The following is a 24,956-nucleotide window of genomic DNA, read 5'->3' on the forward strand; positions in this document are numbered from 1 at the left end:
GGTCAGAGGCTGGAGCGAGGGGCGTCCTTGGGTCTGTTCCCTCCAAGCACTGTTGAAGCAAGAGACAGATCCCTGGGACCGCACTACCCTTAGCTTTGTACATCGGGGTGCACATTTACCTCAGCACCTCCACACCTCAAAGGCTTCAGTCAGCAAGAGCCCTGACGTTGGCCTAAGTCCCCCTTGGAACAGGTCAGCTTATGTTTCAGTTAAACATGCTGTTTCTCCTCTCAGACTGCAGGCTCCTTGAGGACAGGGACATGGGGGTGATGACTCTTGTATCTCCCAAAGGCCCTCGTGTGGGAGCAGATGCTCAGCTGGTCTCCTCGCTCATGGAGACTCATCCATCTCGACCATCTGCTCCCGTGCACCCGGCCACCCTCCCCAGCCACCTCTGGGCCACGTCCATGGTCTGCACAGAAGCTGATGGCACAGACCGAGGCTGCTGTCGGGCCCCAGCATTGAGCAGCCACCCCAGAAGACCTGCCTTCACAGGGGCAGCAGGGCAGCAGCTGCTCCTGCCGCCTAAGGTCACACTCTTGGGTAGCCCTGGGTCTTTCCTGGGACTTTTCAGGGCTTGGGGAGCTCTTGGACCCCCATTCCCTGGCTCCCCTCAGAAAGACCAAGTCTGATTTCCCACCTCCTACCACCTCACCTCAGGGTCCTCACTCACAGCTGTACCCTTCAGCCTGGCTCAGATTTTGGCATTTGGCCAAACTCACCTTGGGCATTTTAGATGCACGAACTCACGAAACATCAAGGTCATTTGCCCTTGACTAGAATTTTTATGAACTCAGGGTGTTACTGCAGAATGCTCTTGTTGACAGCTCTGGGATTGATGAAAAAATACAAAAAACAAAGCAATGACAATTTCGTGTATATCCTTCCAGGTCTTTCCTGAGTTCCCACCTATATATTATATAGTTATGATAATACATGGAGAAATTAGTTTTTTGCTTAATAAATGCAGTTCAAGGGTGGTGAGGGGGAGGCCCTTTCAGTGAGGCTGCTGGAGCTCAGCTTGGCTCTGGCAGAGGTGGGAGGGTTGGCACCTCTCTCTTCCATCACCTGCCCCCCACCGCACCCCCCTCCCCCAGCTCTGGCCTTCGGCATGGACAGCCCTTCCATCTCTTCTCTTTCCCGGGCCTCTGCAAGCCTGTTCCCGGGCTCTTTGCTTTAATGTATTAATCTGCTCTGGCTCCTTAGAACTCACTCAGTGCTGTTGCTTTGGAGTCAATTACGGTGTCACAGAAGATTAGGGCATCTTGTCAGGGATAAACCATCAACGCAGAGGGACTCAGAGAGCTCAAGCTGTCTTCGGAACTCTGATGCCCTTCACCAGAGACATTAAGGATGCAGGCCTCCCCCAGGCCGGTGGCTGCTTCTCGCCATCAGAGGCCTCGTTTAGACCCTGAGAAGTCACAGCCTGGCCTCCGCTGCTGCTGTGGGTGGGTCAGGAGAAAGGGAGACCAGCTGGGGAGGCAAGAATGACCCAGTGGAGCTCACACTTGTGTCCAGGATTGTCTGAGTCACGGCAGAACCTCTGTAGGACAGTGGAAAGACACTGGATCTGGCCTCAGAGGCTGGGGGCATCTCTGCTGGGTCACCCACCAACTTGGGGGTCCCCTGGCGATTGTGTACCTGGTTGAGCCTTGGCATCTCAGCTCCACGTGGGGGGTCAGAGCACCAGCCACACGGGGCTGTGTCCTGGGGTTCAGAGAGGCTGCAGCTTGTGGAATGGGATGTCTGTCACGTGAGGGAGAGACCAGTGCGGAAGAGAAACGCAAACAGTAAGATGTGCTGTGGGTTTGCCAACAGCTGGGTGTTACCCAGTATTTCTGGTGTGTTCTCCCAGCCTCTGGCTGTCCACGAGGCCGAGAACACTCCATCCTGTGGAATCTGGGTGATTCTTAGTGCAGCAGGGGCCTTGGTCTGCTGTGGGACTTCGGGCTGTCTCTTTTTATGTTTTGATCCCTCCTTGCTAATTCAAACCCTCTTTTTGACCTAGGTTCCCTCCATTGTGCTACACAAAGGATTGAGTATCAGTTATTTGTACCTTGGTGTGAATGATTTTGTTCATTTGTTACATTTCCTTGAATATTTGCATTTTCAATATAATGAGGTTGCCTTTTATGCCAGGGACAAGTGCTAGGAGACCCTGCATAATTCAAAACTAACATATTTTAAGGCTAATTTTCCCATAGGAATTAATGTGAAAAATTGGGGTGGGATGTATTCTGGGAGCACATAAATCCATAATGAGTGAAATGTATCTTTGCCTTAATGCTACTTTTTATTTTCTCAGCACTATCTCAGTCCCTCCCAGATGCTCTCTCCTAAATTAACAGCCTAGGGTATCATGGTCTTGCTTGGCCTTCCTCATAGCGTTTTATCACATTTAACTTCCGCACCAAAGTTATTGATTTTTGGGTACATTTTTCAGCATGAGCACTGCCACCGCTACTTAATGAATACTTGGATGACATTGTTATAGGATATAAAAAAGATTTTAAATTATAATAACCGTGAATGTTAAAAATAACAGCATAATAGTCCCTGTAATCGCAAGAAGAAAGTTCTGTGCACATAGCCAGCAATACAGAACCAAGGAGCCACCAAACCAGGATAACAGGGGTTTGTCCTGATGCACCGCCCAATGGCCATGGTGAGAACAATTTCTAATTCACTAGGGCAACCTGTTTTGAAATTAAGTGATTCTTGATGAATTAAAAACTTGGAGTATTTCCTTTATTTCAAGTTTGGTGTGTAAAGAGTATATGGATTTTATTTTAGGTTTTAAAAATTTTTTTATTTATTTTTGGCTGCACTGGGTCTTCATTGCTTTACATGGGCTTTCTCTAGCTGCATCAAGCAGAGGCTACTCTTCCTTGCAGTGTACAGGTTTCTCACTGTGGTGACTGCTCTTGTTATGGAGGATGGGGTTTTTGGCACGCAGGCTTCAGTAGTTTCGGCTCTCGGACTCTAGAGTGCACGCTCAGTAGTTGTGGCCCATGGGCTTAGCAAGTTCTCGTCATGCAGAGTCTTCCCGGACCCGGGATTGAACCCGTGTCCCCTGCATTGGCGGGCAGATTCCTATCCACTGCACCACTTCCTCCCCATTGGCAGGAACTCTGAAGAGTATGTGAATATTTTTAAAATGCACTATTTTGTATTTACATCAAGTGCTGTCGTGTTGTTATCTCTATAAATATGGGAAGAAGGAAGTGATTCCTAACAACGAGTTTTGAAGGTTTTCCTCAGTGTCTGCCTCAGTGACTCTGGAACCCTTCCTCATTGGGTTCAGGACCCCAGGGAGGAACTTGAGTGGCGGGGCTTTGAGGATGACGGTGGCTCTGCTGGGGAAGAAAACAGCCCAAGGAGAAGGGAGGACTGGGGGCCTTGTCTCCCATCCACCGTGTGCACCATGGCTTGTAGTGTGAGCCGGGCTGCATGACTACTTACTCCTACACCGTGCTGCCCACACCCAGGCTTCTGAAGGGTGAGGGGACTTGTCCACGTCACTGACTCAGTGAGAATGGTGAACCCACGTCTTCTGACCCTGAGAAAAGCCTTTTAGAATGGTCATGAGGATCACAGGCACGTAAAGCTCTTGATAAACATCAGCTATTATTGTTGTTTTAAGAGAGGACTTCCTTGGATGGAAGGGAAGAAAGGGAAGAAGATAGACATGGAGCAGACCCTCAAAGGACACCAGTGTGAAGGGGTGCAGAGAACTCAGGGGGCTGGATGCAGCTGCCCATTCCCTCTTCTGCGACTCTGGGCAAGGGTGCTAGGCAGAGAATGGATAAGCCTAAGTGCTGGGAGAGGCACAAACCATTTACACTCAGTGCTGCTTCTGTGCTTGACTCTGGCTGAGAAGAGCCTTTGACTTACAGGCACATGAGGCTCAAAATCCATTGAAGACAGTTGATTAGTCAGCTTGTTTTCCTGAACACTCTTTCAATTTGTTTGAATATAAACCATGGTAAGAAACTTGTTTTGTTTCAACTCAGCACACATATTCATACACCTGACACTGATCAAGTTTCATGAAGCAACACCTCATCCTTCCCACCCCAGCCCACTCCACCCGACCCCATCCCACCTACCCCACCCCATCCCATCTCACCCCATCCCACCCACCCCATCTCATCCCATCCACCCCACCCCACCCACCCCACCCCATCCCATCCCATCCACCCCACCCCACCCACCCCACCCCACCCCATCCCATCCCATCCCATCCACCCCACCCCATCCCACCCCATCCCATCCCATCCCATCCCATCCATCCCACCCCAGGCCACCCCACCCCACCCCACCTCCCCCACCCCATCCCATCCACCCCACCCTACCCCATCCCATCTCATCCCATCCCATCCCATCCACCCCATCCCACCCACCCCACCTTACCCCATCCCATCCTACCCCAGCCCATTCCACCCATCCCACCCCAGGCCACCCCACCCCACCCCATCCCATCCCATCCACCCCATTCCACCCACCCACCCTGTCCCACCCACCCCATCCCATCCACCCCACCCCATCCCATCCACCTACCCTACCTCATCCCATCCCACCCCATCCCCTCCCATCCATCCCACCCCAGGCCACCCCACCCCATCTCACCCACCTCACCCCATCCCATCCACCCCACCCCATCCACCCCACCCCATCCTATCCCACCCAATCCCATCCCCATCCCCATCCCCATCTCATCTCATCTCATCCATCTTATTTCCTCTTTTAGTTTTTGATCAAGTAAGTTGACTTTACAACCCACTTTTGGGTTCTGACCCATAGTTTATGAACATTGCTTAGTGAACAGTGAATGGACAGGTCCCCTTTGCTATGAGCCCAGGGCTGTGGAAAGGCAGTGAGGTCATGGGTGGGACCTGGGAGAGTGGAGGACAGGCATCTGGGGCAGCCCGGGGCAAAGGCTTCCTTCTGTCTCCTTCCCCTCTGCAGCCTTGGCGGTAACTCACAGGTTGGTCAGGGGAGTGTTTGCCATGATGGGGAAACATGTAGAATGGTATGCCTTCAGTCTGATGAGAGCCCCGTGTGGCTGGGCTGGGAGGGGATGGGGAGAGGCAGGGAGCTGAGGGAACAGTATATTGTCCTACCTTTTCGGTGACCTGGGAAGGCCTTTAGTGTGGGAGTGGGCTCCATGTGGGTCAAGAGTACTCTCCCCTGACGTTCCCCATTCTCCCTCCCTCTTGCCCATAGCAGGCAAGATTACATGAGGAGAGGAGGGAGGAGGGATGAGACCCAGTTGCTTCAGATGGGCTGGACACAGTAAGAAGTGGTTTTCGTTGCAGATGACTCAGAGGCTGGAGCTAAGCGGCCCCGGACCACCATCACAGCAAAGCAGCTGGAGACGTTGAAGAACGCCTATAAGAACTCCCCTAAGCCCGCCCGGCATGTGAGGGAGCAGCTGTCCTCGGAGACAGGCCTGGACATGAGGGTTGTACAGGTGAGACCCCAGCCACCCGACCCCTGGGGCTCCTTTGCTGACCGGGGATCCCAGGCCGGGCACCACGCGGTGCCGGGCCTGGCGTGGGGGTGGCAGGTGTCCTGTGGGTCCCCACATCCTCGCCGTCCACAGGAGGACGGCTCCAGGTAACCATGGTGCCTCATCAGTGTGGTCCCTGATCCCCTCGGGGCGCTGGGCTCAGGGCTACGGCCCCAGGAAATCTGCTGAACCAGAGAGATGTCTGAGGCCCAGGCCAGGGGAGCGATGGGCACAGCCCGTTCCTCGCCCACCTGCTGTGGCTTCAGGCTTTGTCTCCGGTCTCGGGGACCCCGGGGGCTTTGGGCTCGTGGCGGACAGCCCCGAGCGTGTCCGTTTGCTTGTGGCAGGTTTGGTTTCAGAACAGAAGGGCCAAGGAGAAGCGACTGAAGAAGGACGCGGGGCGGCACCGCTGGGGGCAGTTCTACAAGAGCGTCAAGAGGAGCCGGGGAGGCAGCAAGCAGGAGAAGGAGAGCTCCACGGAGGACTGTGGGGTTAGTGACAGTGAGCTGAGCTTCCGAGGTGAGCGGGGCTGGAGGGGCGAGGCCGAGGCCCTAGGAGAGGCCCCTGGGAAACAGTGACCCCCGACAGGCAGCCGGGGTCTTTCTGGAGGCCTTGCCAGCTCTCTCCTGAACACAGGCCCCACCCTGTGGCTTGGGGTAAAGGGTGGGGGGAATGGTCATGGCCCTTCCAGAGGGGACAGGGCAGAGGAAACCAGAGCTCTGCAGCTGACCCATGGAAGCTGGGCTCCCAGGCCTGCGGGCCCGAAGGCCTCCCCTCCTTGCCCGCTGCCCGGGGCTCCCTCATCAGCCCACACAGCTGCAAAGGACCCCTGTGTCTCAGTCTGTGCCCCAAGCCCCTCTCCTGCATTTCTCCCCTCAATGGGGGCAGTGGCCTTCCTCCCGTGACCCCCTAGAGTGAGCCCCCTCCTCTGCTGGTGGTGGGAGGATGTGCGTCACAGCCCTCGGCCCTGGGGAGTGAGTACTGTGAGTGCATGTGAGGTGGAGACTGGCCTCATTCTGAAACCCCTTCCCCCATCGCTCACTTCATCTTGTCCCCAGCACATATGCTTTGCTGCATGTGCTACATTCAAATTTTGTGCGTCAGCAGAATTGCAAATGGCTGCATGTTTTGGATCCTTTGGTTGTTTGCAAATAGCCATTCTCTTGTATCAAGTCCTCAAATGTGGAAGGTCTTCTTTTGTGGCAGGAGAAGGGAAGAGGCCTGAGTTGGGGGAATCAGAAATCTGGTTTCCAGTCGTGGCTCTGTCAAATTGATTTACTTTTCTTGAGCCTCAGTTTACCCATCTCTAAATGGGTATAACCGTATCCTTGCCCATCTCCCAGGGGTCTTGTGGGAATCCATAAATACAACTGACTGTGGATGCGTTTGGAGAGAGCTTAGCACATTTTTGCGCTTGGGAAGACACAACCATTCTTAGGCAGCTTGTGGTTCCCACAGAGGGCACTGTTGCTTGGGATGACAGGTGTAGGCAAGACGCCAGTGAATGGCCATTTTACAGTAGAGTTGAGCCTTCATCTCCTGCCCCCTTTAAAGGGCATGACTCATCTCCCCCTTTTCATTTTCATGGATGAGATGCGGGACGACCTAAGGCAGGTTGTCAGAAGGGATAGGTGTTGAAGTCCACTCTGGCCTTGGTAGGAATGGACACACAGGCCCAGTGGGGATAGAAAGGAAGTCTGTGGGGCAGCAGATGGCAAGATCTGCCTGCGAGGACCATGATTTCCTGAGAGGACCGTAGGTCAGCACAAAGGTCTGCCCATGAGGCCCTGGGGCACGTTCAGGGGCCTTATGCTCACCTCCCAGGACTCTTGGCTGGGGACGTGGGGGTGGAAAGCCACTCAATCTCCTCTCAGCTGCTGAAATCAACATCCGGAGCATACAGGATTGTTAAGTCTTGTTTTGTAGCTCCTTTCCATTGGGTGCAGGTGGGCCCCCAGGTTGACATATCACTGGTCTCTCCACATAACTATATAATCTTATTTTTCTTAAGACTAAAATTGTTCACCTCCATTGGAGAGATGAATTCTTCCAGGTGGCAAAGATTCCACGAGATCCCCTTAAAGAAATTCCCCAAGAAACAAGAAGTTCCATTTGCCTTAATCAATGCAATGCTTTGTCCCTAGTGAAGAACTTATTGATAGAGAAACCAAGTCCTTTGACACTGAACCTCTTTCCCAGGTACAGCAGAAAGCTTTTGTGGACATGTCTTGAGTCCTCAGCTCCCTTGACCCTATAGCCATGCTTGTTTCCCTACAACTGAATCAAGCACTTTTTTTTTTAGCTCGAAAGCTTTCAGATTGAATCTTGTTAGCACAGAGTTCCTTCCTTCTGTGCTGTGATGACATGTGATGCAGCAAACCTCAGGCATTCGTATTCCATAGCCGTCAGTGTAGCCATCTTCCTACATGAGACACCTGAGACCAACAAGCTCACGAAACATTTGTCCAGCCTTCTGGGACCTGGGCATGTGGTCTCTGGAGGTGTTTGTTCTGTTTTTCCCCTTGACGTGGGTCAGTGTCTGGATGCCAGGATGACATGTTGGTGTCTGGTTCATGCTCGGGCTTCTTTCCTGGTCATGTGTATTCCTAGGTTGTGAAGAACAGGGGACCACTGGAGTCCTGGCGGCTGACAATAAATCTCCGTTCTTTTGTCCACAGAGGATCAGATTCTCTCAGAACTTGGCCACACCAATAGGATTTATGGCAACGTGGGGGACGTTTCAGGCGGACAGTTAATGAATGGGAGCTTCTCCATGGACGGGACAGGACAATCCTATCAGGACTTGAGGGATGGGAGCCCCTATGGAATCCCCCAGTCTCCATCCTCCATCTCGTCCCTGCCATCCCACGCTCCTTTGCTCAATGGGCTGGATTACACGGTGGACAGTAACTTGGGCATCATTGCGCACGCAGGGCAGGGAGTAAGCCAGACGCTGAGAGCCATGGCTGGGGGACCCACCTCTGACATCTCCACAGGAAGCAGTGTAGGCTATCCCGACTTTCCGACTAGCCCGGCCTCTTGGCTCGATGAAATGGATCATCCTCCTTTTTAAACACTTCTCCTCCCCACCCCACCTGTCCTTCTGGCTTGAGAGAATATCTTCAAGGATCGAAAGACACTTGCCTTTTAAGGATCGAAAGTGCACCAATGTGAATTTCCATTATTTTCAATGGAAGTCCTCTGCCGATCCCAGGGAGGTCGCGGCGGGACCCCACTGGGGCTGGCTTTCCTGGGAGGCGGTGGGAGATCAGCCGCCTCTCAGAACACAGCACAGGGGCGCAGAGCCCAGAGCGCTAGGGTGCAGGCTGGTCGGCTCCTCCCCTGCCCCCATCCTGCTTACAGGCTTTGGCTGCTCAGTGCTTGGTTGATGGGGTGACTGTGTCAGGCCACCTAAGCCTTCAGGAACTCTGCTCCAACTGGAGAGTCTCATGAGATGTCCCCCGAACCACTGCTCTCGCCAGAACTGAGATTCCCGAGGTGGAGGCCTCATGGCCCTTGAGTATCGATAAAAGTGATTTCTGGACCACCCTTACTTAACCCCAATTTTCAAAATTAAAAAAAAAAAGTCACTTATTAAAGATCAGTGGAAAACTTTGATGACCACAGTTTGATGTTGAAAACATGCACCCTCCTCTTTTTTTGTTTTTGTTTTGCTGTGAAAAAATATGACTTTTTCCCTACCCAGAACTACACGCCAGAGACAATTTTGTCAGTTTTGGTTTTTATGAAATTCCATCCCAATCACTGAATCCCTGATGGCAAGAAGTGGTTTTCATTGCAGGTGACTCTGAGGCTGGAGCCGAGTGGCCCTGGACCATCCCAGCGACTGCCTGACAAGTCCCCCTGGTGCACAAATGTGCCTTTTTAATTTGCTTGTATTATTTATTCCACAAGACAGGCTATGGGTTCCAAAATGATCAAAGCTAAAATATGGAGAGAACAGAACGACAATCAGCGAACACATTTGTAGACGTTTGGATTCCAAACATGCAGTCGGTTTAGCCAAATCAGCAGATGCTAGTCTCCCAGAGTTCTCATCCAGTAGGGCAAAATGATATTGGATCTGTTTGGAGGAAGTTGGTTTAGATGAGACTGTAAGCCCACTGCCCACCTGCAGCCAACCGTCCTCAGCCCTTTAAAAATGAGCGCTTTCTCTGCCGCACTAGCTGACTCAGCAGGAGGGCAGTCTTGGCCTCTTCCGAGTACTGGCCATGCTTCTTGGCCCATCTTGGTTGGGAGGAATCATTTAGGGAGCGGCCCTTGAGTTGTCCACAGGGTTCCAGATGGCCCTTGGGCTGCATCCCTCTGGGTTGTTGGCTGGGCTCATGCCAGGCCCTGTGGGTTCCAGTCCTGTGCTCAGAAAGGCAGAACTCTCTGGCCCCTGGCAGTGCAGAGGCTCTCAGCTTCCAGGTTTGCAATTGCAGGTCACCAAGCCTGGGACAAGGGCAGGGCCCACCCCTGCTTTAAGAGCTGCTGTCTCTGCAACAGACTGCACTTCTACAGGAAATGCCATTGTGATGGTGCTGCAAGTCCCACCTTTGGTCACACATCTGTCCATACAGAAGCTTTCCATGTGCACATGGAACTTAGCCAGGTAGAATCGATTCCAGTCCCCTTGGGAGATGGTGGTTTGCTTCTGCTGGCCTCCCATTCTCTTGAACAAGCTCAGCAGAGTGGGAAAGTGTAAGAAGGCATTGCCTTTCTTTCACAGCAAGTGATGGGGCCAGAGCACCTGAGGACCCTTCCTTCCAGGAATGGTTTTGAGGACCACAAAAGTTTAGGTATACAGTAGGCAGACTAAAGAAAGAAATCAGTACTTCCTTTCTGGATGCTGCATCTTTCGTAAACTCCTTTCCAGGACTAAACTAAGGTCAGTGAAGCTTCTTTAAAATAGATAGTAAATTCCTGGATCAGCCTTCAGGCCATCTTTTTTCTGATCAATTTTGTAGTGTACCCTTAATTTTTGATGTGCTTGATTGTCGTGATTTTTTGCTTGGGGAGTCTGCAAATATAGACTCTCTGCCCATGAATCCAGGTGTCAGGATGACGGTGTGTTAAGCCTGGCCAATTCTATGTGCTATTGGGAATTCCCCAGTAATGTGAATATTCAGGGTGGGGATGGAGACACAAATGCAAGATAACAAGCCATGTGAAGGAAAGGAAAGTGCGACTGTCTTTTTGGAGGACAGATTCTTAGCCACACTGTTCTTAGTAGGCTGCTTACAAAACACAGGAGAAAGACTGCTGGATTAAAACCAGTTAAAAACTGCCCCACTTAGACCACTGTCTCAGCCTGATTACTTGGAGTATCTCGTGGGATCTCGGAGACCCTTTGTATTTTCGCTGAGTGCAGGACTGGGAGAGCAAGCTCTTTAATGGGGGCGGGGGGGTGGTTGTTGCATCCCCCTCTGTGTAGCCCTGCTTTTGGTGACTAGATGAAATTGACCAGTTTTTGTTTCTGTAGGTGGGTTCATCAGGCTCACTCTATTCATTCAGAGGAGAATGGAAGGCCTCCCTCATTCATGCACTCCACTGAGGAGTGCAGGTGACACTGTGTTGGGAGGAGCTCCTTTGGTTTGGTGGGGTTGACTAGCCAGGAGGGCTCTTGAGCAAGCCCTGATCAGAGAGCCAGGGGAGCTGAGTGTAAGTTCCCAGGGCCACCAATCACTGGTGCCGCCATCTAGAAACACAGTCACGATCGGTCTCAGATTTTTAGTGGGTCTCTGTGCAAGTGGGGTTAGCATTATGGGGCTAGTGCCACCCATAAGCCCACAGGCCAAGACAGTTCCTTGGCTCTTCTGAGGCTCAGGGATGGAGAAGAATGAAACTGTCCTGAGATTATGGTCCAGGCACTCCTCTATTGCTCAGTAGTCTGTTATGGAGGTATGCTACATGGGAGCTTTTCTCCCCCTTGCGAAATGACACAGATGAATTTTAAAAATGAGATGACACCTTCTAGAGGCACTTACACCACTTGGACCTGTCTTTGGCTCTAGGAGAGCAATTATCTAACAACTGTTATCTGTGGTGCCTGGCTGATAGACCTGAGAGGGTAGGAAGCTTCTGAATCCAGGAGCAGATTAATACAATGAAAAAAAAAAAAAAAACCACCTAAATTTATGGTAGTAACTGATAAAAGCAAAAATGGAATCTGCAAGGCAATGGAAGAATCTGCATTTGCTGAAAAGTAGTAAGACCAGGGAGGAAATCCCAAATGCAAGGGCTAAACTGGCCACTGGGTAAACCACACTGTGGGAGAGCCTGGACCCCAGTCCTGCGGGAACTGCCGGTGCCCCCTGAAGCCAACTCCTTCCTGTCCTTGTGCTTTTCTTTCTTGCCTCGTCTGACAGTTACAAAATGAAAACCAGCTACCAGATTGATAACATTATTCATGTAAACTAATACCATGAAACACCAGGGAAAGAGGACAAAATTAAGACAGAAGAAAAGCATTTGGCAGTGTCGTTCAATAAGGTGTTTTTTTTTTTTTTTTTTTTTTGGGCCAGTGTAAAATATGAAATCTGATAAAGATCCCTGGGGGCCGTTAGATCTTTGCAGTGAAGTTCACTTTGCAAGAAGTATAAGAAATCTGACAGACAAAAGATGTTAGCGTCTCTGAAGCTCGAGCTGGTTATTCTGATACAACTGCCTTCTGGCTGGAGGGGTTGAAGGCTTCAGCTTAGCAACAGCTGTGCGCTGTGTGACAGGCCACGTCCACCACCCGCACCCCTGCTCGCCCCCTCCCTCTGACCACTTGGTTATAACCATGGAAATAATGACCGTACCTCCTCAGCCAGCAGGGTCTGGAAGGACCGAGGAGGCTCATTTTTAAACATTGCACTTTAAAAATTGGAAACCGTGAGATGAAGAAAAATTCAATTAAGCGGAAATGAGTTTTGTTTTATTGCCTGCTGCTGAAGGGCGCTGGGCATGCTGAAAGCTAAATAAAAAGCACATCACTGCCTCTCTCTTTCTTGGATTGGTCGATGGGCCCTTTTTGCAGTCATTGCTCCAACTGCTCTAACACGGTGACTGGAGCCAAAAAGAGAGAGTGCAGCAAAGTCACCCCATCCCCACTGCTTGGTAGGACCACACGGAAAGCACAGTTTCAGCTGCGAGCTCTGGTGAGGAGTCAGCTGCAGGTCTGGGAGGTGCGCCAAGCATCCCTTTGCTTCGGGAGGCAGAGCACAGGTGGACAGAGCCGGACCCCCCACGCTCACCCGCTGCCCACCTAGAGACAAGAACCATTTGTAAGTTCCCCCCTTGAGGACTGTGTTTAGCCAAACACGCAGGTTCAGTGCCGCAGCATCTCAGAAGCTGCTCTGAACTTGCATTCAGACCTCAAAGCCCCAGATCCCCTAAGCTCTGGATTGTCGCCCTCACCCTTCGCAGTGTAAATTTTGTACAGTTAAAAAGAAATGGAGTCTCATTTCCTGGGAAAAAAAGAAAAAGAAGAGAAAAAAAAGGACCCACCCATCCTTATTTATGGCCATGTGACTTTGGAACACAGAAGCTGGTGCGTTTGTTTGTATGTGCCTCCTGTGTGTTGGCATGATGAGATGTGTATGGTAAAACTATGTCAAATAAATATGGAAATTCTTTAGAATCCCGTGTGTCTTGCTTTTCATTTGGCTTTCTGGAATGTTTTTCTCTTTACATAATAGAATACAAAGCTGTGCTGACATAGATCCCTTTCATCGCCAGAAGGGAACCCAAGGTATAACTCTGAATGCGGAGATAATTACAACTGCGAATTACCTGTACTATGCAATAAAGGGTTGGGTAGAGGAAGTTCTCTGATTTTTCTAATAATTTTTCTTTTTTCAGTTTTCTGGGGCCCAGTCCTCTGTTTCAAGGCTTAAGGAATGGGCAGAGAAAACTAGCTGATTACATACATTTTAGTTACCATTTGTCCTGTTGCATTTTTTAAAAAAAAATCTCACATATTTATTACCGAGCCACACGGGGCACTAGTGAGGAAACAGGAAACTTTAGGAGTCAAGCTCTGTCTCTTGCATGAGCTCTTCAGAAAGCAGTCACGTTCTTACTACTGTGATTTGGTTGGTTGAAGATGCAGGTGACCTTGACATAGCATGAATGTGTGCCACTTCATATGTGAGGCCCTTATAGACCCAGCTTGGTTCTTCTCCAGTGTCTTCTTTTGGAGTTATACCCAATTTTATTGCCAGTTTTCATTCGAATCTGTTGGGGAAATGGGATGATTCTGCTATTGTTTCTTGGCTAGGAATTGCATGATCCTGAAAGTCTTGTGAGAAGACAAGAGGAGCAAATTCAGCCGCACATGGTGATGGTAGAGAAGAGAAAAGAGCTGTCCTGTTGTGTTTTTAAAGCCCTTCACATGTATACGTTTTCTCCTGAAGGATGTACAAATGTCTATATTTGGGTGAGAGGTGAACAGAGGGATAGAAACACCTCATCAGGGCTCCTGGACAAACTTTTCCAGGAAAATCTCCAGTTTTTTGTTTTTGTTTTTGAATCTGCTGGAGACTTTATTAGTGTGCAGGACCTGAAGTTTTGCTGGAGTGGAAAGAGCAACAGACATTCCTTAATAAAAAAGTTTGAAGTCATGACATTTCTTTAGAGCTGGGGTTCCATCTAGTGCTTTTTGCATTAGTGATTAGATTTGTTTGTTTGAAGAGAAGATCCAAACAGAGGTGCACTGAACTATATGGTAACCATTGGCCACTTGTGGCTATTTCAGTTTAAATCGATTAAATAAAATTAAAAGTTTAGTTCCTCACACCAGCCATGTTTTAAGTGCTCAATAGCTATTTTAAGTGTCTAGTGGTTACTGTATTTGTACACACAGATATGATATGTTTCTATCATTGCAGAAAGTTTTGTTAGTACAGGTGGAGTCTGGCTAAGAAGAATGGGCAGAGGTAGCTTATTCATCAACTGTTTAGCTACTAGTTATCCTGGAGTACTTTGTATTCCCAGCCTCCATAGACAGTGGTAGCACCAACTTTTTTTTTTTTCACTTTTTTTCCCTTTGGTTTGGTCCCTACAGACCAGCTCCTGAGCAGCATGATTCTCTTTCTGACAGTGGCCTTTCAAAAGGAGAGTTGTCTAAAGAAGAATAAAGAAAAGAATTATAAAGAAAAGAAATCACCGGCTAGAAAGAATGAAATGAGACACGAACTCAGGAGGTCAAAGACTTAGCAGTCAGTGTTTTCCACCTCTTTCCAAGCTATCCAGCTAAAATCAGAAAAGGATAAAAAGCCATCAAAGGCAAGTCAGTATGTTGTAAATTTTAACCAGTTGCCAAACCAGAAGTAAAATCATAAGAAAGGTAGGTGATCCTCAACGTCACTGAATGTCTCTTCCTAGATTTGATATTGAGACCTAGTTTAAAAATTGGCCTGTATATACAGTCTAAGTGGAAAATTGTTGCCTCCCTGTGCCAAGTCTCCTAGAAGGCTATTTCAGTTTCATCATTTGGAACTCCTGATGAATCTCCTCCTTTGCAGACTGTGCAGTGAGCGGGGAGCCATGCAACTGGTCTGAGTGCTTGTATGGGTCTTGCCTGCCTCAGGGAAATAAGCACTGTCAGCTCAGCCTCTGCTGCTGGGGAGACACTGAGTTAGGAGGGAGGGTATAAAATGGGGCCAAATCACTCGGAAGAGGGAACTTTTTATTACTATAATTCTAAAAGAAATAATAAAAGCAACCCATCCAAACTATTAAGGTCTTCTAAATGATCAGCTGCTGCCCTAGGCACCCTGTCAGAGAAAGCGTGCGTGGCTTCTCCACGGAACATTTTTCCCTTTGTCATTCTTTCATTCGTTTTCTTTTCTCACTTTTGTCTAATATGACATCAGGATTTTCCTTTAGAATTCTTTCCTTTGGCCATCTCTCCTGTTAAAACACAAAAAACTGAACTTAGGTGTGTTATTACATAGTAGGTTATTTGGTAACTAAACTAATGAGGCTCAGATGTCCCTGACAGAAGGCATGTCTTCCCTTCCCATGGAAGGGACTCCTAGGAGGAAAAGGTTTCCATGGGACTTATTCATCCTTCAGGTTGTTTAGCAGATCACTGAAATGGGCAGAACTTTCAAGGCTGATACAGGTTAGGCTTTCTCTAGAGCTAGGGGAGAGTTTACCATCTATCTATCATCACCTATCTATTTATTTAGCTGAAGTATAGTTGATTTAAATGTTGTGCCAGTCTCTGCTGTATAGCAAAGTGACTCGGTTAATATGTGTGTGTATTTGTTAAGAGTTTTTTCTTTTTGTTTTTCTTTTGTTTGTTTTTTAAGATTTATGTTTCTCTCACTTGCGTGCCAACCCTGGACCAGGATCTCCTGTTGGTTGAGAGGGGCTTGGGGGTTTTGGAAAGGCTGGGAATTGCTTCCTGAAAGATAAAATATAAACCCCCCAAAATGGCCTTGGCACACATTTGGAGTTGGAAATAAGCAGGGTTTTTTTTTTTTTAAAGGCCATAAAAATGGTAAATAGGTTTCAACAGATGGCTTCAGCACAGCAGTGGAAAGCCCAGGCAAGGACTTTGGGGTTAAATCTCATATTTTAGTCACCTGGGACAAACATTTATAAAGTTGACAGCTCTCTCCTCATCTCTAAATAGAGATGGTGAAGGTTGCCTGCTCCCTGGCCAGCTGATGGGGGCCGCCTGTGACCTAGGGAATTCAATGTCACTCTTTTTGACACCTGTCACACTTACAGCTCCCCCAGTCTACAGGAATATGATAACCAAGAACCTATATCGTGGATGGGCCAGGACTTTTATACTCAATATGTGTGTTGGCTTTATTATTTTTTTCAGAATCATTTTAACATTTAATGCTTCTCAATTAAAGTGATTTCCTGGAGTGGATGCCAAGCTTCGTTTAGAATGCGCATTAACCACTTTCTGTATCGGTAGTTAAAGGCACTGAGGGATTTAAACAGCAATCCACAAGTCTGTTCAGTCAAGGTTTGGCGGAATAAAGCAGATTATAAACAATAATATATGTCTTTCTCTTCTTTTTTTGGAAGGTTTCCAAACTCACAAACAGAGCTAAAGTGCTGTAAACATATCCAGGAGTAAGCTTTGGGCTCTGCAAATGTACTCCATGAAAGCCATGGCCACCGATGGTGCCGCTTTTTATCCTGTGTGTGTACGTGTGCACGTACTTTAAAAGAGCTTTTTATTACACAAAGTGTCCATCAACTGAACTCACCTTCTAAATATTAAAATGGAAACCGGGATTGCTACACAAGTGAGAGGAAAAATAAATCCTGGCTGCAGCGTGGATGATGAATTTGCTGCTGCTGCTGCTGCCTAGGGCGGCCGTGGAAAGGCACCTCTCTATTCCTTAATGCCCTCACAGTCTCTGAGGTTCAGCCACTGCATCTAGTAAACTTAGGTTCAAATGGTCTTCTTTTGCTTCCCCCTCCGCCCCGGTGGCTCAGTTGGTAAAGAGTCAGACTGCAATGCAGGAGACCTGGGTTCTAATCCCTGGGTCAGGAAGATCCCCTGCAGAAGGAAATGGCAACCCACTCCAGTATTTTTGCCTGGAGAATTCCATGGACAGAGGAGCCTGGTGGGCTATGGTCCATGGAGTCACAAAGAGTCGGACACGACTGAGTGACTTAACATTTTCAGTCTTTTCCAAGAGAAACCCACACCAAGTGCTTCGAGTCCCGCCTTGAGGCAGATGCATGAACTTCGGTGTTCCAGGCAGGACTCATGTTCATTCCTTCTAAGATATGTAGGAAGAAAGTGAGAAGGAATCTGTTCTGAGTGTAAACTAGCTTGTACCTTGTGACCATCTTAATCTGGTTTTTAGGGCTAGGAAGCTTTCTATTGCTAGAGGAAGGCATACTGCCCCCTCAGAAATGACTCCAATTCATGAATTTCCAAGAGAAGAGAAAGAAAAAATGTACAATAATGACATTTATTTTATAACTGTGCAAAGGAGAAGTGATATAACAAAACATGGAAAAATTGGAATGATTTACATATAAAAGTAAAAATAGTAATAAATAAAAAGCCATGAACTCCCAATAACTATGATGATCCATACAAGGATTAAGCCATTAAGTTCTGCTTTTCAGGTAGGAGCATGACAAGAATATTTCAAGGGTAAGTGAATAAAGATGAGATTAAATAGCCTTTCCTGTTCAATCCTTTAGTGTAATGCCAATTAATGCATATTTGAAAAATTGATCATACTTGGTGCATAATAAACGTTAGATGATAAGTATAACAAGGAAGCTTTTTTCCCCCTTCATTCTAATAATCACTGCACTTTGACCTAAATCCCTCTGATGAAGGAACTGTGAATAGTTTCTGAAATAATTAAAGATGCTCAAGGTAAAGCTTCAGTAATGATTATAATAATTTTTCAAATCACATGATTACAAAAGACTGCACTGAAGTCTTTTTATGCTACAAGGAGAAAGTCCAACATGTGTATATAAAATCCACGAAGAAGATATTAAATCCTCAGCCTCTGACTGTGGTTACTTTTGGTTTTGCTTTAGCTTATCCTGATAAGGTGGTACACGGAAACTCGGGACTTGGTATCACAGGCTTGGATAACCACCGTGATTGTGGAAAAATAAGATCGTGTATACTGAAGTGCTTGATATATAATAAAGCCTACATAAAGATGGGCATTTCCACTTTTATACTTGTATAACTTCGGACAATTTCCCTAACAATTCTGAGTTCAATTTCCTCAGTTGTAAAGTAGAGAAAATACCAATTATTTCTACCTTTATAATTCTGAGTCTTATTTAAGATGCTTGTGTATAGAGTCCTATACAAGGTAAGGTGTAATTACTGTTACATCATTAATGTTAAAATGTATTGACTTTAAGATATAGTAGTTTGTGTTACTAAGAAAAAATGCTGCCAAAGCAACTATGACATTGTTTGTAAAAGATATCCAATTTTGGATACATTAAAATATGAAAAAATGTGCATCTTAAAATTCATCAATTATAATATTATGACTACTATTAAAACATTTGATCCCAAATGCCTTAGGAATTAGGATTTAAAATTCACTCAGTAATATATTTAAACTTGACATTTTCATTATTGGTGGGTTACACACTTTTTGTGATAAACATCTACTTATGAAGGTGATCTTTTAGGGACCTGAAGTTTGATGAAAGCCTTCATGTTTCAGCTGTTAAATGCTAAATAAACATTTGAAAGTCTTCATGTTCACCTGAAGCATATGTTAGCCTGGGCACTAACTCTTCTGCAACCCAGGCTCAGCTCTGCTCCAGTAACACACCTTGTTCATTAATCCTCAAAGATGCCATATTGTACATGGAATAATAACCCATAGCCAAGTAGTTAAACCTTGCAGAAAGCGAAGAAATACCTATTTAATAGAAAGGTTCACTGGATTATGACAACCTTTCATCCAGAAAATGCTGAAACATTTTAAAAAAGATAGAAACAATTCTAGATACAATACTTTGGTTGTTACCCTTCTACCTAACAAGCATCAGAGATAACAGTATGTGTCCAGTTGGCTGACTTCTTGTCTCTTTATTAGAAACATAGTAGGTTTAAATGATTTAGTTTTTTATTACTAACTTGTGAATTTCTATGAGACTTTTCAAGATAGTCCATGCAATATCTTTGAATGCGTGTGCTCAGTCATGTCCAACTCTCTGCAACCGCATGGACTGCAGCCTGCCAGGCTCCTCTGTCCATGGAGTTTTCCAGGCAAGGACACTGCAGTGGGTTGCTATTTCCTCTTCCAGGGGATCTTCCCAATCAGGAATTGAACCTGCATCTCCTACATTACAGGCGGATTCTTTACTGCGTAAGCCATCAGGGGAGCTCTAAAATAAGACAGCTTCTAAGATCTCTGTGGGGCTTCCCAGGTGCTGCAGTGGTAAAGAACCCACCTGCCAATGCCAGCATTTTGAGATAACATCATATAAGCACTTTTAAATATCCACAATAATGGGAAAAGGGAATGACAGTGGCCTAGAACAATGCCTGTCATTTAGAAGGCTCTCAAGAAATATTTATGGATTGAATGGAGGAGGAACTTCAAAACTTCACATGAATTTTGAGGACCAATAAAGGGCTGAGATTCAGCAGATTTGGTCTGCTACTGCTCTGTAATCTTGGGCAATTTAAGTAACCTGTTAATATCTCAGATTCATTCTCCTTTAAGTGACCTTAAGAGCCCTTGTACTCTACAGGGTTACTGTGGAGGGATGACAGATTAGATAATGCCCAAGAAAGCATTCTGAAAAGTCAAAAGATCTAATGCATATAAAAAGCCATCATTAGTCACACAGAATTGGACACATGGGCTCATTTCTACCCTGCAGCAGAATCAGATGTCAAACAAAGTTTAGGGTCCAACTGTTTGGCTCAGACTTCTTCAAAAATTTCTGACTGTGTGATCGGTGATATAACTGTAGTCTAGGTATATTGTTGAAATCGTGAACACTTTTTTTAATAATAAAAAAAGACAAAGCAAGACCTCATACATCATCCAGTAGAAGCACTTAAAAACTATGAAAATTGGTTCAAGAAAAGATTTCTCATTCTTGAAGTATGGTAACAAGAAGACAGAAAAGAAGGGGTTCTAAATGGGATTCACAGACCCCACGGAGTTCAGAGATGGGCTTCAGGAGACCTCAAGATTTCATGTACAACACTGTGTTCTAGGGGAAGAATGAGCCGGAACTCCACAAGAGTTAAGAAGACTGGTTTAGTTGACTCGAGCTAGAGTTCTGAAGGTAACAGTGATTCACATGCTTTCTTTTGCCTCTTCTATAATGTTTGTTTACATGATTCTCTCTTCATTCCTTGTTTTTCCCTAGTGTGTATCAAGACTACTGTAATGGCATTCAGGGGCTCTTACGTGAGTTGGTTGAGGGCAAAGTAAATGACAGTGTTGAATAAATATTAAATACCAAGTTATTAACATTGTTCTGATCACAATATCTTCAGAAAAGAAAAAGAACAAAAAGCAACACATTTCCTTTTTCACTGTATTAAGGACATATGAAAATGTGGCTGGGCATGCTTTTATGTTTAGACACACATGTCCTATGTGGCTAGGGGACAAGATAATAGAATAAATGTGGAATTGAGAATGAGGTGAAAGTAGAATGGCAAACTGTAAATAGTCTAGAAAATGATAGCAGTAAAGTAGCAAAAAGCAACTATTCATAACTCTGACGAATGTCTCTAGTTACCCACTACTTTATGAGGCCTCCAAGCCAGCTGGCTTCCAGTTTGGGAACACAGTGGAAACTCAATTTTTAAAATACTCATATACACACTGCTATATTTAAAATAGATAACCAACAAGGACCTACTGGATAGCACAGGGAACTCTGTCAATGTTATGTGGCAGACTAAATGGGAGGGGAATTTGGGGGCAAATGGATATATGCATATGTATGGCTGAGTCCCTTTGCTGTTCATCTGAAACTATAACAACATTGTTAATAGCTATACTCCAATATAAGATAAAAACTTAAAAAAAATACTCATGTACCCTAAAAATAATAAATCAGAGAGCTCAAACCAAGGATAAGGTAAATGAAATCCAAATCCCAGTAAACCTTGAGGAAAAAAAAAAGATTGAACAATTACTCTGAAGTTTTTGTTGAACCATGATTAGAATTGAACTTTTAGGGAATTCCCTGGTGGTCGAGTGGTTAGGACTCCTTGCTTTCACTGCTGAGGACATGGGTTCCATTCCTGGTAGGGGAACTAAGATCCCACAAGCTGCTTGGCATGGCCAAGAAAGAAAGAGGAAATGAACCTTCAGAAAATGGTTTTCTAGAATATTTTCAAATGCTAATTGGCTTGAACATCACTAATCTGTTCAGGAAAAAAAAAAAAATCTGCAAAACAAAACCAAACTTACACTAAAATAAAGTATGTCCTAGTTTTATCCTGCTGAACTATATGAAAAAATGGTTCACCACATATCTGAGGAAGTTAACCAGCTTTCTGGTCCAGTAAATTTGTGTTCTTTGATGGTAAGCACTGCAGCTTTGGCAATGGAACTCATGATCTGGCTGACGTGTGTGTGTGTGTGTGTTTTAATTGCTCAGTTGTGTCCGACTCTTTACAACCCTGTGGACTGTATCCCACAAGGTTCCTCCGTCCATGGGATTTTCCAGGCAAGAATACTGGAATGGGTTGCCATTTCTTTCTCCAGGGGATCTTTCCAACCCAGGGATCGAACTTGGGTCTCTCACACTGCGGGCAGACTCTTTACCATCTGAACCACCAGGGAAACCCTCAGCCACCCGTGAAAGCTGATGTGTGATGCACTAAATAATTGTTTACTAATTTAAGGGAAATGAAAACAAATCAAGATCCAGTTTTCTCTGACATTTATAGGTGAAACCTTCCCCTTAATAAGGCACAGGGAGATGATCCATAGATTGTTATATATGACAGCAAGGTTTTTGAAAATTTAGATACTGGTGACAAAAGCATAGAGATTTTGGAAACTGATTTTATTTTATTTTCCCAGTTATTTTTATTAGTTGGAGGCTAATTACAATATTGTAGTGGTTTTTGCCATACATTGACATGAATCAGCCATGGGTTTCCATCTGGAAACTGATTTTAGAATGTACTTGAAAATGTTAAGTTGATGACTGTTTTTAGTGATAGCTTTCAGTGCAAATTTGAAACCTGTAAAATCAAAGTAATAAAAGCCAAATTACATTCTTTATTTAAAAACAACTATATAGTTTTAGATGTGGCAAAATAGCTTATTAAACACTTGTCTAAGAAATATCAAGGTTGAATTACAAAAAAGAGATGAAAAAAGGAGTTTCTTGATAGCCTCTTGCTCAGATAACTACTCTGTAAATCGGAAATGAATGAACACTTTTTGATTTGCTAATGTCCTAAAAATGCACAAAGTACTATCAGTTAAAAGCTGTATGCAACGTCTTGGTCGCTTTTACTGTAAATAATGAATAATGTTTCTTAAAACACATTCAATTAATGTGGAAAATGAGGTTAGCTGAACAGGAGGTTGCCATGTAGCTGGGATTGTGGGAAAAGAAGAGATAACAAAGAGAATGCTCTGCTAGAATTACAGTAACATTTCAGGATGTACTAACGTGCATATCTCTTCCACAGATAATTAAGAAGTCATTTTAAAAATGAATAATCTTGGTGAATGGTTTTGGTTTACATCTCAGAAAATTAGAGATCAGAAAAATTACAAAATAAGCAGCCTTATTTAATATGCCTCATTTCTACTCTGGAGGGGCTGGTTGAGCTAACGCAACTCTTGTCCATTGCTGAGGGCACCACTAAGCAAGTTTATTCCTTGTTATCTTAGGAGTGATATGTTAGAAAAATGATCTTTTAAATGGTCATCTCTGCGTCTCAACTTGCTTCTTCATTTCTCTTCCTCTGACAACTATCTATACTTTCTTTATATAATAAGAAATGTTAAGGAGCTCCCCAGATGGAGTTCTTGAGGCTTAAAGGGGATCCAGTTTCAACAGTGGCACACTTGTCTGTCCTTTAAATAAAATCTGTGGTGTAGTTGTTTATGTTTTTAATAAAAAATAGAAGCTTTCCAGACATAACTTCAATCACACCTAAGTATTGGAGCATTATGGCTATTTCATGTTAGACCCCAACAGGCCTAATAGTTGAGGCCTGAGCTAGTTATAGAGATTGCTGTCATATGCAACAGGAACATTACAGCCAGTGAAAAGGGCTTGGGGGATGTTCCTCCCTGTTTTGTGAAGGTGAATTTAAGGAATCCTGACCTAACCTGTGAATTGTTCAGAATCTGTGTTTCCATCCTAAAATGCCCACGATTCTTAGGTTTTCAGTGAATCTGGTTGTTTTAGCTTTCCAATTCTGCCTAACAAAAGAATAGACACTTTAGCTACTTATTCAGACCAACTGTACCAAATGCCAGGAACTGTCTGAGCTCCATGCCAATATTGTGATTTCATGGAACTTTCTCTAATTGTCAGTGTAGTACTGCTGGGTCTACTTCCCTTCTGTATGTTTTTTTAAAGAGAAGCCATGTTTAATGTTGTGAAATACGACACATCTCCTCCTCTCCCAGCCTCTAGGACAGTGATAAATTTCAGAGCACGCTCAGCGGAACTGGATTGTATTATGCACAGTACACATGTTCATCACCAAAACGGAACTCGCCAGAATGTATGCAAGTAGAATGAACTGCTGAGACTTCAAAATTCCAGTTCCTCACAACTGATTTTATTAGCCAACATATACCAAAGATGGACGGCAAAAGACGTGTCATCTTTGCAGTTTTCTTTCACCACTGGAGCCCTGTGCTGTTGTCGACTGTAGTTTTCCAGTCTTTTGATTAAGCCTTGCCTGTCGTGTGCTGCTGTAACATCAAAGTAACTGCTTTGCACCCTGTCACCTCCTCTGGCAGGCAGCCGTCCTGGTCTCGGAGTGTGGGGTCGGCCCCGGACTGGAGCAGCAGCTCCACAATGTCCAGAAACTCACAGGCAGCAGCTGATGGGGAAATCGACAAATATGGAAACCAGGTTACTGTGAGACAAAGAGAAACCACTAGACTTCAGCAAGAAAGGCAAGTGCTGAGCAATAAGAAATCCTGAAAAATGAGCAATGTGACAGACTGGGGGTGATCAGGCCTTGGAACGAAACAGTGCTGTGAAAGTGGATTTGCTAGTGTTAAGAAAACCAAATTTACCTCTGTGTTTGCCCAGAAGCCAATAGACAAAGACATTTTTTAAAATTGTGAGGCTTTTAGACTCTATTCTTCAGGATGGGAATGAAAGGAAGGAACAAAAACTAGTTGAAGTATTTCTTTTACTTTGATCAAAATAATGATATGTTTGTAAGCTAAGTCAAAAGGCTAAAAACACTGTAAATGTAGAAGAAAAAACTTTTGTCTTTGAAGAGGGAGTAAGTGGGTAACTAACTGAACTTTAAAATTAGTTAAACAAAAACAAAAACAGTGGCATAGTAATCAGACTATCCCTCTAAAGAAAACAAACCAAAAAAAAAAAAAAAAGGCACCAATAAAACAAGGTGTGTGAAAAGGAAAAGGACCCACAGACATCAAAACTTATCATGAAGATGGTACAGTATTGCCCCCAGACCAAAAGGCTAGAAGAGAGCCATCCTCTTGTGCACATGTAGAGAAACTTGACTTATGACAATGCTGGCATCGAAGATCAGTGAGTAAACGAAGTTCCATTAAATCAGATGGCCCCGAGACAGCGAGGCTAATGGCAGAAACGGCATTTCACAGAGATCAAACGTAAGTGGCAATAAACATATGAAAAGATGAGCAACCACACTAGTAATCATGGAAATAAAAAATTTCATACCCACTAGACAGCTAAAAATCAAAACCTGAGACAATACAAGCATGGAGGAGGCCTGGAGCAAGGGGCGCTCCCCTCTGGA

The 24,956-nt window shown here is 45.4% G+C and overlaps 2 protein-coding genes and 1 pseudogene across 6 annotated transcripts in view; 1 reads left to right on the forward strand and 2 right to left on the reverse strand.

Moving 5' to 3' along the window:
• Nucleotides 1–8,585, forward strand: part of LHX4 (LIM homeobox 4) — a 44,495-nt gene extending 35,910 nt beyond the window's left edge. The window contains exons 4-6 of the mRNA XM_061161260.1: nt 5,319–5,473; nt 5,860–6,031; nt 8,191–8,585. Of these exons, the coding sequence (XP_061017243.1) occupies nt 5,319–5,473; nt 5,860–6,031; nt 8,191–8,585 (722 nt within the window). The remainder of the gene's footprint in view (nt 1–5,318; nt 5,474–5,859; nt 6,032–8,190) is intronic.
• A 5,072-nt stretch (nt 8,586–13,657) lies between these two features.
• On the reverse strand, nt 13,658–14,304 carry LOC133068881 (large ribosomal subunit protein eL39-like; annotated as a pseudogene).
• Nucleotides 14,305–15,306: 1,002 nt separating this feature from the next.
• Nucleotides 15,307–24,956, reverse strand: part of ACBD6 (acyl-CoA binding domain containing 6) — a 200,548-nt gene continuing 190,898 nt past the window's right edge. For 3 of the 5 annotated variants that reach the window (XM_061160849.1, XM_061160848.1, XM_061160850.1), the window contains one exon: nt 22,008–24,035. In XM_061160849.1, coding sequence (XP_061016832.1) covers nt 23,881–24,035 — 155 coding nt within the window. In that variant the 3' untranslated portion in view covers nt 22,008–23,880. Of the gene's footprint in view, nt 15,413–22,007; nt 24,036–24,956 lie in introns of those variants that run through there. The other 2 variants (XM_061160853.1, XR_009695841.1) reach the window with 2 other exon arrangements.

Source organism: Dama dama, chromosome 14 (assembly GCF_033118175.1).
Source record: "Dama dama isolate Ldn47 chromosome 14, ASM3311817v1, whole genome shotgun sequence".
Lineage (NCBI taxonomy): Eukaryota > Metazoa > Chordata > Mammalia > Artiodactyla > Cervidae > Dama > Dama dama.